This window comes from Rana temporaria, chromosome 5 (genome assembly GCF_905171775.1).
Source record: "Rana temporaria chromosome 5, aRanTem1.1, whole genome shotgun sequence".
NCBI classification, from domain to species: domain Eukaryota; kingdom Metazoa; phylum Chordata; class Amphibia; order Anura; family Ranidae; genus Rana; species Rana temporaria.
Window position 1 is genome coordinate 115989126 of NC_053493.1, and position 13671 is coordinate 116002796.

The 13671-nt window shown below is 41.6% G+C and overlaps 1 protein-coding gene across 4 annotated transcripts in view; it reads right to left on the reverse strand.

Moving 5' to 3' along the window:
* The window catches only part of ATP2C1 (ATPase secretory pathway Ca2+ transporting 1), a 144840-nt gene that overhangs the window by 54982 nt on the left and 76187 nt on the right, over window positions 1-13671 (reverse strand). For all 4 annotated transcript variants that reach the window (XM_040353044.1, XM_040353046.1, XM_040353043.1 and 1 more), the window contains 5 exons: window positions 7235-7390; window positions 5112-5180; window positions 3893-3968; window positions 3457-3523; window positions 997-1121 (listed from right to left, as the gene is read on the reverse strand). In XM_040353044.1, the coding sequence (XP_040208978.1) occupies window positions 997-1121; window positions 3457-3523; window positions 3893-3968; window positions 5112-5180; window positions 7235-7390 (493 nt within the window). The remainder of the gene's footprint in view (window positions 1-996; window positions 1122-3456; window positions 3524-3892; window positions 3969-5111; window positions 5181-7234; window positions 7391-13671) is intronic.

The window sequence follows — 13671 nt, forward strand, 5'->3', positions numbered from 1 at the left end:
AAGAGTGCAATACCTTTAAAGAACAATTTCGATTTAATGTGACAGCCACTACAACCCTTTCTCAGATCAACTACTGCATTGTAAACTGGTACCTATCTATCACACACCCACCTAACAACTGTTCCTGAGCCACCCCCTTCTGTATTGAATTGTACTGTAATTGTGCTGTCCTCCCTATACATTGTAAATCGCTGCATAAACTATTGGCGCTATACGTAATTTGACAAATACAGGGTTCCAGGTACTTCAAAGTCAAGTATAGGGGTTAGTTTAAAGTCAAGTACAGGGCAGGTATCACTAAATGGCAGATGGCTGTCTAGGTCCAGATTGAGCCACTGTCCCATCCAGACCCGCAGTCACGCCATTTAGGTGCCGCTTCTTCAACCTTGACTTCCACCGCTGCCATTCTCAAGGCAGAGCTGAGAGCTGGAGGCTGGATAGTAACGCATGGATTTGGCTGTTATGCAGACTTCTTGGCTTCAATACTTTGCGTCAGTGCAAATGCACATCTCAGAAAAGTCAGAAACAAGACGTCTTTAGAGCATATTTGTCCTCGGCTAGTGACCGATTGAGAATGACAGTCGGGCAGCAAGAATTTACATAACGGCAAGCCAACATTGGCAACCTCCATGTTATTTGAGGTAAAGGTTTCCTTCAAGAGCGGATCCATAAAAAGCCTACATGCACCTGGGAGGTAAATCGAAGAGAGGAACGAGATATAAGTAAATGTAGTACTGCTCGTGGATTTGCATTGCTTTTTCATAGGTTCCTGTATTAGTTGCTCATGTTTTATCGCGGACAGATTTCCCTCTAAGTCAATATTAACACTCTAATGTATGTTTAAACACTACGTCCCTATAACTGTAAAGTACTGAGTACTCAGTGAGTCATTGATCTTCATTTTCAGCAGCATTGAAGACTACAGATAGTACACTAGGCCTGAAGGGATTCATAAAATGCAGAACACGATATGCTAATTTCATTTGGGATTCATACCAAGTGTTTCTACAATGGGTAATTTCTTCACAATGGCTCTTTTTTTCACCATTCTCATCACGCCAAGCGCCAGTGTTACAGTTACCACAATGGGCAGTCCCTCAGGGATGGCTGCTACTGCCAGACTGTAAACAGAAAAAAGGAAACAATTAGATTTTATCTTATGCTGGCTTTTTTTCTCTCTTTTTTTTTTTTTATCAAGATAAATTTCAGTATTTCTAACCCTTTAATATAATGCATATAAATAAAAAAACACAGATCAGACAGCGGCAATTTCATTGTATTGCTTGTTCACGTGTGGCTAGCGTAGCTTCTCCTTTGAAAGTGATCTGTGGTGAATCACTTTTCAGAGAGCGTTTGACAAGTGGTGAGGAGGCGATGTCATCTCCTGACAACCTGTTTTAATCCTCAAATTGATGCATCAGCGCATTAAAACGCGTGCATTGGGCAGTGCGGCTCCATTCACTTGAATAGGTGATGTTCAGCGGTGGTACCATCTGCTGAATGGGACGTGCCATTAAACTTTTGCCATGGAATGGCTATAGCCCGAGTGGCTGCTTGCTTTATTTAGGTTGGCATTCAGGGGTGGCAAAAAACATCCTTTCTGCAGCACCCTCAGTCCCCCCCTAATACTTACCGATCTCGCTCCAAAGATGTGCATGGAAGCCTCAGTTCTTCTCAAGGGGCTCCCCCTCCTTATTGGCCAAGACAGCAGAGGGAGCCATGGTCAATCGCACCCAGTGAGCCAATGAAGAGAGGGGGCGGGGCCGAGCCTGCGTCTGTAAATGGACACAGAGCAACAGCACAGGAGCAAGCCTGCTTGGGTGCTCCAATTCCAAGCTGCTCGCTCTGGGGGCACTTGGCAGAAGGGAGGGGCCAAGAGTGCTGGTGGGGGACCCGAGAAGAGGAGTATCAGGGCTGCTCTGTGCAAAAACATGGCACAGAGCAGGCGAGTATGTCATGTTTGTTATTTTTTTTTTTTTGATGGAGATTTTTTTTTTTGAATGAACAATGCATTTTAGTTTAACCACTTTACAACGGGAGGCCGTCTTTTAACGTCCTCGGCTTTGTGCGGTGATATCTGAATGATGCCTGCAACTACAGGCATCATTCAGATATCATCGTCTTCAGCCGCCGACTCTGTGCAAGAATAAGAACGATCAAAGCGGCAGTTCCGCCGCTTGATCGTTCTTGTATGCAGCGGGAGGGGACGTTCACCCACCCTCCCCGCCGCCATCCTGTGCTTCCCCGGGCTCTCCAGTGCCATGGGGAGCCCGGAGAGCGAATCGACCGGTGCTGCCTGGGAAGCATAGAGATGACTGGTGACAAGATGCTCACCAGTCATCTCTATGACCGTCGGAGGCCCGGGCGCGACGTTATGATGTCACGCCTGGTACCCGCAAGTAAACAAAGCCGCAATTGCGGCCGTCGGCATTTGATCGGTGAATTTTTTTTTCACCGATTTCATGCTTGTAAGCCTGGAAGAGAGATGTGGGGTCTTATTGACCCCACATCTCTCCATAAAGAGGACCTGTCACACACATTTCTATTACAAGGGATGTTTACATTCCTTGTAATAGGAATAAAAGTGTAAAAATAAAAAAATGAAGTAAAATAAAAATAAATTTTTATTTTTTATTAAACACCCCCGTCCCCGTTATCTCGCGCGCAGAAGCAAACACGCATGCAAGTCCTGCCCACATATTTACACGCCGTTCAAACCCCACATGTGAGGTATCGTCGCGTGGGTGTGCAACAGTTCTAGCACTAGACCTCCTCTGTAACTCGAAAATAGTAACCTGTAAAAAAAATTCAAGCGTCGCCTATGGAGATTTTTTAAGTACCGAAGTTTGGCGCCATTCCATGAGTGTGCGCAATTTTAAAGCGTGACATGTTAGGTATCTATTTACTCCGCAACATCATCTTTCACGTTATTATACAACAAAATTGGGCTGACTTTACTGGTTTATTTTTTAATTCATGAGGCTTTTGAAAAATTATTGCGCAAATACCGTGCAAGAAAAAAAAAAGTTGCAATGACCGCCATTTTATTCCCTATGGTGTCTGCTAAAAACAAATATATAATGTTTGGGGGTTCCGATTAATTTTCTAGCAAAAAACATTTGATTTTTACATGGAGAGAAGTGCCAAAATAGGGCCGGTTGTCAAGTGGTTAAAGCAAACGGTTTACAATTGAGGGAAAAATCGAACAGTATATGATAAAAGAGAACATTAAACAGAGGTTACATTCGGTGAAATTGGCAAGTGAAAAGGTCAATATATTCAAGAGGAAGATTTGAGATGTCAATATCAACTGATGATTCAGACGACATCTGGTTTTACCGAAGGTAACAATTGTTTATGCATTTTAATTATATGCTAGGGCTTGTGACAGGTTTAATTTAGAGATTTTTTCCTGTCTACAAAGGAATTGTTGGTGCAGATATGCAAGTCCCTTACCTTACTCCAATAGTGAACATATCGAGGATATGCTTCCCTTGCAGCCATCCTACCAGCATTATAACACCTAAAAAAAAAAAAAAACACCATAGAAGAATGATAATCTCTGGAAATGTAGCAGGTGGTGTTGAATTTATAACTAACCATGAGAAATACATCTTATGAACAAATGAAGATAAAGATGAGTGGCATTAGAATAAATGTGCTATCTCTCTAAGAGAGATGCCGTGCTTTAATTCATAATAAGGTTTGATGTTCTGTACAGGAAAATGGAAAGCAGCCAAGACGACTGAGCCAAAAATACCTCCCGACGCCCTGAAAACAAGATATTATTTTCTGCTGTGATAATTGACTGACAATGACTGTGAACCACAGATGATAAACACTCCACACTGCTAGGGAGGGAGGCATGAGGCTCCACAGAATATATACTCACCTATTATACCAAAAGAATACAAGGAGAGCTGCTTTCCTAAAATATCCATGCTCTTCTGCAGCGGAGTCTTCGGTGCCTAGAGAAAGAAAATGTTATCTCCATTATGAATCAACAAACTGATGTATAAACGCGACGTAAAAATGGCCCTTGTGTGTTTTTCTAATTGGCCATCTGGCAAAGCAGAAACAGGAAATGTGGGGCTACCCACATGGTTCACATAGGCAACAAATGTCTTACTGTTTGCTAATATGACTGGCATATTGCTGCACAGAGCGCACAATTACTGAATGCAATGACTAACCCTCACTGGCAAAGCAAAAGTTCTATAAAAAAGGACAATATAAAGTTTAAAAGGATTCTAAAAATGTGTTTTTTTTTCTCTTTTTAATTATCCTGTTCTTTTGGGTCCTTTTTTATCATCTTTGGATCCCCCGCCAGCAGCCCTGGCTCCTTGTCCCTGCCGAGTGCCCCCAATAGCAAGCCTCTTGCTATGGGGGCACTCGAACAGACTAGCTCTCGAGCCACGCTTCTCTGAATGGACATGGTCTTCAATCTGACCGAAATCTGAGGTGGAAAATGTACATCTGACAAACGCACACCAATAGGAGCTTCTTCGGTTTCGCTGCCGCTTACTGAACACAGGAGGTCAGCCACTTGGCACTGTTCAGAGAATGTTTTGCATTTCTTGAATAAATGCAAAGCTTTCTCTGATTGGATGAGGTATAGCAGTGAAGTAAATAATCAGGGTCCAGGTTTTTTAATGAGAATCTTTGAGTTTAGGCGCCCACCTATTTTGTACATCAAAAGGGTAGGCCATACAATTAGAACTACAATCTGGATGTGTTCTTTGTACAATGTAACCAACATAAGATAAATAGTTATGATGCAGGTCATAGGCCAAGATTGTCGGTGGGGACCCAAGAAGAGGACGATCAGGGCTGTTTTGTGCAATACCATTGCACAGAGCAGGTGAGTAACAGGTTCGTTATTTTAATTATAATTTTTTTTTTTTTTTTTTTTTTTACTTTAAATGTACCATATTTCACAGACTGCAGAATCCGTGATATTCCAAAAATTGTGTGGCCATGGCAGCCTGAACAGGGCAATTCTGCATCTAAAGCTTAACATTACTATAAGAGAGGGGAATCATATGGGAGGCAGGATGCATTTCAAATGTCAGTTACCTGTTAATATTAAACCGTTCATAGGCATAACTCACCTCTTCTGCTTGCATCATCTTAAAGACCTCCCCAAATTCAGAGTTTTCTCCAGTGCCAATGACTATTCCCTGCACCAAGCCAAGCAAAAACAGACGCAGTGGGTTAGATGCACAAATGATAGATCGATTATATATATATATATATATATATATATATATATATATATATATATATATATATATATATATATATATATATATATATATTACACACATACACACAGGCATACCCCACTCACTTTACATACACTCGCAGGTATGTCCTTACTCGCGAGTGTATGTAAAGTGCCTTACAAGTACTGTACAGACATTTTGCAGTCGCAGTAGAAGGAGCTGAAGCTCAGAGAGTATAGCCCGTCCTGTTCCAGTGTTCCCCTGACACCTCCACTACAGCCCCTGAGACCTCAACTACAGCTCCTGACACCCCCACTACACCCTAGAAGTGAAGAAATGTATTGTTTCACTTTAAGTACATTTTCGTTTTACATACATGCTCTGGTCTCATTGTGTACTTAAACGTGGGGTATGCCTGTGTGTATATTATATTATATATATATATATATATACATATACATATACATACACACACACACACACACACACACACACACATATACACAGAAATATGGAGAGTGCCATTTCTGACTACCTGAAAATGCTAGCTGACTGGCTGTTCCTGGTTTCAACATTTACATTACAAACCAAAAACTAGCACATGAACATTATAATATGAATACTTGTTCCAGCACCTAAGACATTGTAAAACAACTTGGTGTAGTTGCAGCTTTATTAAATATGCCACATAAAATAAGCTTCAGTTGTAACCATGTACAGCATTTCCTTTCACTTAATGGATATTTCACTGAGATAGTACCTATTCAATCTGCTTTTTTTGGCTATAATATATGGAATTTTCTTTTCAACCTGTATGGGCAACAGTCACAATGTCGTGCACATACAGAATGTGTTATCTGAAGAATTACAGTTATATATGCATCTTGTTAAAACAGGCGTTAAAAAGTTAATTTCACCTTTTGTAAAATGCTACACCCATATTCAGGTTGTAAACAGGTTACGAATGGACTGCCTCCCTGATCTGACAGCTAGCAGAGATATCTCTTCCCCACACCCCCTTTTCCCACGCTAGCAGCACAATAAAAAAAGAAAACCGTCTGGCTGTCAGCTTGTAGTTTTCTGTGTATAGGTTCCCCCTGTAATTGAAGAAGACCTTGTTCATACATAGGTCCAAAAAGAATAGAACATGCTTGTTTCGGGCCAAGTTCTTTTTTGCCATTTGGAATGTTATCCTTTGGAAACATTTTTCTGCCCATACACCGATATATATTTTTCAGTCAACTTGCAAGCTCTATACAGAACAGATGAATGAATCACCTGCTGGGCCATTGTGTTTTGACAGCTGATCCTGACAGCCATCAAAACACCCCCATAGCAGGTGAAACTGACTGGATGCAGCAGCTGTTCGGCAGAAAACTTTCCAGCATGGCTCTTCAAAAGGAGCGGGGACAGCGGCACCACCCACTGAGCAAATATTGGGCAGCTCATCAGGAATCAGTCAGGATTCAGAGCGTATGGTCAACTTTAGAGACTTAACTGCCTTTGTAATAGATAAAAGACATCACAGAAACCATAATTTCGGTTTCCGATTGAAATACCAAGTTCACCTTTTAAAAAAATAAATCTACTTTTGTGCAAGTAAAAAAATAAAAAAGTGCATTTATTAACTTTTTCTAAGGAGCCTGATGAGCATTGAACCCGTCAGACCGCAGGTGCAATGTCAGGCTCCTCAGGCTACCTGTACCTCTGATACAGGAAGGCAGTTATTTGAGAGCAGGAAGATCAATAAACTATGAGAACACTCACCAGCGCCTTCATATAGTTCAATGAGAACCACAGGCCACCAGTCACTTGTAGTCCATTTAATCACAGGAAACTGAATGAATGGCGCGGCCGTTTGGTTGAGGCCCGCATGGCTGTGCCGTTTCAAATTGCGACAGCTTGTGTGGGGATCCCCTGCCTGCTGGAACTTTTCCATTCAATTTTCTTATTGCGTGTACTAGGTATCAAGCCACATTACTGACACAAATATACATAAACACTCTCACCTTTGCTTTGCCATATCTAACCAAAGTTCCCATAAAGGCGATGTTGCCTCTGGATGTTAAATCCCCATTAGTAGCTGCTGATTGTGGGGTGGTAGATTTAGAAGACGGAGAAGTTTCGCCTGTTAAACTGGACTCATCCACAGACAGATCCATTGCCTGGTAAAACAAAAATTAAAGCATTGATAAATCTGTGCAGGAACACATTCAGCACCGAAAACCAAAGTACAGGCATGCTTTAAATAAAATGCAACTATAAATTTCAAAATTATTATTAGTGCGTAATTGCAAATATTTTAGTGTACATGTATTTTTAAATGCAACTGGCAAATCACCCAATTTATATGGATTTAAGTCTCCTCCAATATTCTCTACAGGGAAAAGATCAGGAGAGGGGCAGCACCAGTAGCCAGTCAAGTTCTGTTGCACTGTACATTTACTAAGTCAAGAGATGAGAACAGATTGAGCAGAGAGATGACCTCATCAGTGTGCTGCTGTTTCTTTGTTATTCATCAAAGTAAATAATAAAGGTTTCATCTGTTACAAGCAAGGTGAACAATGCCTGGATTACGCCAATCAAAGCTTTTAAGCAGAGAACAGTTTTATTACATGAATTTCAACTGTGTATTCAGCAGCTTGTCTAGGGTAAAGCAGGCCACACACGGTCGAATTTCGAACAAATTTTATTTTTTTCAAAATCAGAAAGTTTTTTTTTTTGTGATGCCACCATTGATTTTCGAAATTCGGCCGACAAAACCTTCATGTTGCTGGGAATATTCGTTTCTTGCACATGCACATTTTTTTTTCTATTACACGATTTCTCACACGATTCTCCCATCATTGATCAGAAAATCGTTGTTTTTTTTAAAAAATTTCCAACATGTCGGATTTCTCAAATTTGTTTGCCGCATGGAAAAAAAACGGCTGTTGCTGCAGCCCACTAAACGGAGCGAAATTTGCACGAAAATTCTTTGATACCATTTTCGAAAGAAAAATCTTTCGAACCTTAAGGCTGGGTGCACACAGTCCAAAAACAGTCTAGTTTTGCACGAACAAGCAGACCTTTGGACAGTATGCACAGCTGTCTAGCCAACAGAAGCCGATCCAACAACTGGCTTTTGTGGACGGGTAATGTGGGAAAACCAGCATCCGTTCAGCCCTTGCAGCGAAGGGCTGAGTGCGCTGATCTGTCAATTCTGGCGGGCGTGGGAGAGCCTCCTCGCTGTCAGAATTCAATAGAACAGCAGCAGATATTGGCGCACCAACATTGCTTGTGTTGGTACCATGGTTTGATTTTTTATTCTTTTTCAACCTGCTGGGAATCCAGAGTTTTGTGACAAGCAGAAGTGCATCAACATGCAACAATAGTGTAAGCTTCATAAGCAGGGCCCACCTATTCCTTCTGTATTGTAATTGTACTGTCTCCCTTTACACAAAATGTTGACGATAGAGATATATATATATATATATATATATATATATATATATATATATATATATATATATATATATATATATCTCTATCAAAAAAACACACACACACACACACACACACACACACCCAAGAAGAATCTATAAAGTCTTAACTATATTTTTATATCTATAGAGACCCTGGTTTTCAAACTTAAACTTTCAAGTTATAATTTAATAACAATACGGTACTAACTGCTTGTTCAGCTAGCTGCATAATATACAAAGCCCAGCATGATGGGAATCCACTGCTCCTCAGCAGTTCACCAGTTAATAAAAGCAATTTTGCTTCTTTAGTTGGCAGACAAATTTATTTTCTTCTGGTGTCCCCTGGGCTTCTCGTACTTGACAATTTGATGTATCTGAAAGCAACGGGCTAGATGCACTTACTCTGTATGCATTCTGATCAGCTATGAAGAGTCACAGGAGAAGGAATTTGTACATACAGAACATTCCTGCTCTGTAACTTAACTATCCAATGTTCATTTCTCAACTATAATCAAGTTCTAGGAGTGTCCAGGGTAAACAAGCAGGAAACATGGATCAAAACAACAAATTTTCATTTAGATAAAGAACTGGTACATTTTCAAACATGTAAAAAATGCATCTCTTAATGAAAATCCTGGCTAAAAGGTAGCCATAGACAGAGGACAGCAATTAGACCAGTGGTTCTCAACCTGGGGGTCAAATGACGATTTTTCAGGGGTCACCGAATCCTGGGCTGTTCCCGAAGGCCGCAGTGCTCTCCCAGCCTTTTTGTGACTGCCCACTCAGTTCACAGCATGGCTGGGGAGCAGAGACTAGAGGTCATCTGACTGGTGAGGAATGTGAAGTGGGAGGGGCTGGAGGAGACCCAATCTCCTGATTTAGGCATAGGTGTCACTGCTGCGACACGCAACAGAGCTGGAGACACAGTGAGTAACAATATCTGTGATTATATTTGCCATTAAAAGACCCCACTACAGTTCTCAGATCAGCAAATGACCTTGATCAAGAGCACCTAAGTTGGCTGATCAGAACTCCCCTGCCACTCATTCCATTCCCTCCACCAAAGAGTAAGAGAAGGAGTAAAAGGGAAATACATGGAAGGGAGCGAAAAAGAGGGGGAGGAAGAAAGAAAGGGAGAGAAAGAATAAGAGAAAGAACAAAAAGGTTGGCTAGAGAGAGGGATGGGAAGAAATGAGGATAGAGCGAGATAAAAGGAAAATAAAGGAGAACAAAGAAAGTGTGGTATATTCTAAAATGTACCATAAGGGGATTTAATACTGTACGAATGGAAGAGACTCAGGGAGCGCTAAATGTCCGTGGGTTAGGGGCACAAACTACTTGTCTTGCCCTGGGTGCAGACTACCCACGCTACGAAAATACATTTTACCATTAGGGGTCCCCACAACTTGGGAAATTTTATTAAGGGGTCACGGCACTAGAAGGTTGAGAACCACTGAATTAGACAAGCCAACTCCTGAATGATTGTCTTGCAGAATAATTTCACAACCCAACACACAGTTGCAATAAAAAGTATGTGAACCCTTTTGGAATTATATGGATTTCTGCATAAATTGGTCATAAAATGTGATCTGATCTTCATCAGAGTCACAACAATAGACAATCACAGTCTGCTTAATCTAACAACACACACATAATTAAACGTTATGTTTTTATTGAACACACCATGTAAACAGTCACAGTGCAGGTGGAAAAAGTATGTGAACCCCTATACCAGGGATATGCAATTAGCGGACCTCCAGATGTTGCCAAACTACAATTCCCATCATGCCTCTGCCTCTGGGTGTCATGCTTGATGCTGTCAGAGTCTCGCTATGCCTCATGGGACTTGTAGTTTGGCAACAGCTGGAGGTCCGCTAATTGCATATCCCTGCCCTATACTAATGACATCTCCAAGCGCTAATTGGAGTGAGGTGTCAGCCAACTGGAGTCCAATCAATGAGATGAGATTGGAGGTGTTGGTTACAGCTGTCCTGCCCTATAAAAAAAAAAAAAAAAACCACACACCAGTTCTGGGTTTGCTTTTCACAAGAAGCATTGCCTGATGTGAATGATGCCTCGCACAAAAGAGCTCTCTGAAGACCTACAATTAAGAATTGTTGACTTGCATAAAACTGGAAAGGGTTATAAAAGTATCTCCAAAAGCCTTGCTGTACATCAGTCCACAGTAAGACAAATTGTCTATCGATGGAGAAAGTTCAGCACTGCTGCTACTCTTTCTAGGAGTGGCCGTCCTGTAAAGATGACTGCAAGAGCACAGCCCAGACTGCTCAATGAGGAAGAAGAATCCTAGAGTGTCAGCTAAAGACTTACAAAAGTTTCTGGCATATGCCAACATCCCTGTTAGCGAATCTACGATACGTAAAACATTAAACAAGAATGGATTTCATGGGAGGATACCACTGCTTTCCAAAAAAAACATTGCTGCACGTTTACAGTTTGCACAAGAGCACCTGGATGTTCCACAGCAGTACTGGCAAAATATTCTGTGGACAGATGAAACCAAAGTTGAGTTGTTTGGAAGAAACACACAACACTGTGTAGAGAAAAAGGAGGCACAGCACACCAACATCAAAACCTCATCCCAACTGTGAAGTATGGTGGTGGGGGCATCATGGTTTGGGGCTGCTTTGCTGCGTCAGGGCCTGGACGGATTGCTATCATCGAAGGAAAAACAAATTCCCAAGTTTATCAAGACATTTTGCAGGAGAACTCAAGGCCATCTCTCCACCAGCTGAAGCTCAACAGAAGATGGGTGTTGCAACAGGACAACGACCCAAAGCATAGAAGTAAATCAACAACAGAATGGCTTAAACAGAAGAAAATACGCCTTCTGGAGTGGCCCAGTCAGAGATCTGTTAGAGGCTTCATACCACGATCAGAGTTACTGTATGTCAGACACACAGCACCTCCCATTGCTGTGCCTCGGCGTGCGCCAGCTGCAATATCCTGATCACGTCACATGACGTCCGGTCAGGATATCACAACCACTTTGCTGCCGTCATTCTGCTATATGGTGGGCGGCAAGTGGTTAAGTAATGTGTGTGAGCATTAAAGCATAGGTTCACCTTTAAAAAAAAAAAAAAAAAAAAAAAGGAAGAATGTACGTTTTTGCAGGAAAAAAATAAAAAATAGCATTTATCAGCATATAACACACATTTCCCCCCTTAAAATAGGGGGGGGCAAATCACCGGGGCATGTTATACGCCAATAGTGTGCCTCGGAGGGGGGCGAGCGCCGCCAGAATTTACCGAGCCGTCATCTCCTGTTTACTTGGCTCTCACTTCACACACAGTCTCGCCTCCGCCACTGGACCAGTGTTTTGTCCATCACAGGAGCTCGTCCAATGCCGATGGCAGAGGCGGGACTGTGTGTGTGTGCGCGCGCCTGCCGACAAAGATGTGTAAAACGGGAGATGACGGCTCCGTGATTTCCTGCACTGTTCAGGCTGCGTTGATGAGAGATGGGCATTGATCAGGCTGCATTGAGGCTGCAGATGGGCATTGATCGGGGGGGTGGTGGGATTAATCAGGTTGCATTGATGAGAGATGGGCTGCAGGTGGGCATTGATTAGGCTGCATTGAGGCTGCAGATGGGCATTGATCGTGGGGGGGGATTAATCAGGTTGCATTGATGGGAGATGGGCTGCAAATGGGCATTGATCAAGCTGCATTAATGAGAGATGGGGAGGCTGCAGATGGGTACTAATCAGGCTGCATTGATGGGCACTGACCCTTATTTTAATTCAAAGTTGTTTATTTAAAAAAAAAAAAAAAATTTTCCTGAAACTTCCCTATTAAAATGAAGATACATGTTATTCACCGATAAATACAGTATTTACAGGTGCTTGAAAAGTACTGCACTCACAATCAATTTTCACCATGTTACACCCCAAATAAAGGCGTAACATGTAACAAATTGTTTTGTTATTATACAAGTGACTAGACAATTTCACTAGATAGATGATATAAAAAGTCTACACTCCTGTTAAAAATTGTCAGGTGTCTGATGTAAAAAAAAAAAAAAAAAAAACACACGAGACAAAGAAAAATAATTTTAGAGCTTTTTCCAGGGCTGCAGAGCTGGAGGTGTGCCTCTGTGTGAATCCATGAAGTGAACAGGCAGCAGCTTCACAGTTAAAATGGCTGCAGCCAGACTCAGTGGAGGGAGAATTATGTAGCATATTTGGCAAGTACAGAATCACAGTACACAAAATGATATGCAAAGTGGTTGGAGCGAAGCTTCAGAATGGCAAAGATGTTTTTATTACAAATTATGTGAGCAGACTGCAGTTCCTCTTCAATGTGACCTATAAACTGTACAACTCAGTTGAACAACAAACTGAAATCTTTTAGGTGGAGACCAGTAAAAATAAAAATAAATCATTTGATAATATGGTTGCATAAGTATGCACACCGTTAAACAAATACTTTGTTGAAGCATCTTTTGATTTTCTTAGCACTCTTGGCAGTGTTTTTGGGTATAATTCTATCAGCATGGCACATCTTGGCTTGGCAATATTTGCCCACTCTTCTTTGCAAAAGCACTTCAAATCTGTCAGATTGCGATGGCATCTCCTGTTTACTCAGCCCTCTTCAGATCACCTCAGACATATGAAGAATACTGAGATTGTTGTCACAGGTACCACACAGCCAGCACTTGTCAGTTATTCCTGCAGCTCCTTTCGTCCAGTTCTTGGTAATATCACTGTTCTGACATATTTTCTCCACTTGACGACAACTCTCCATGTATAATCTAAAAGATAAAGGTGGGACTTACAGAGCTTGAAAGTCGAACTTTCTGTGATAAGGTTTATTTTGATGAGACATAAGCTCATCTTCCTTAGGACTGAAGGGAGAATAGCCTGCGCCTGGTCAAAATAAACCTTAATCACACTTCACCGTTCAAGCCCTGCGAGTCCCACCTTATCTCTTGGATTATACCTATATAAAAATACAGTATAA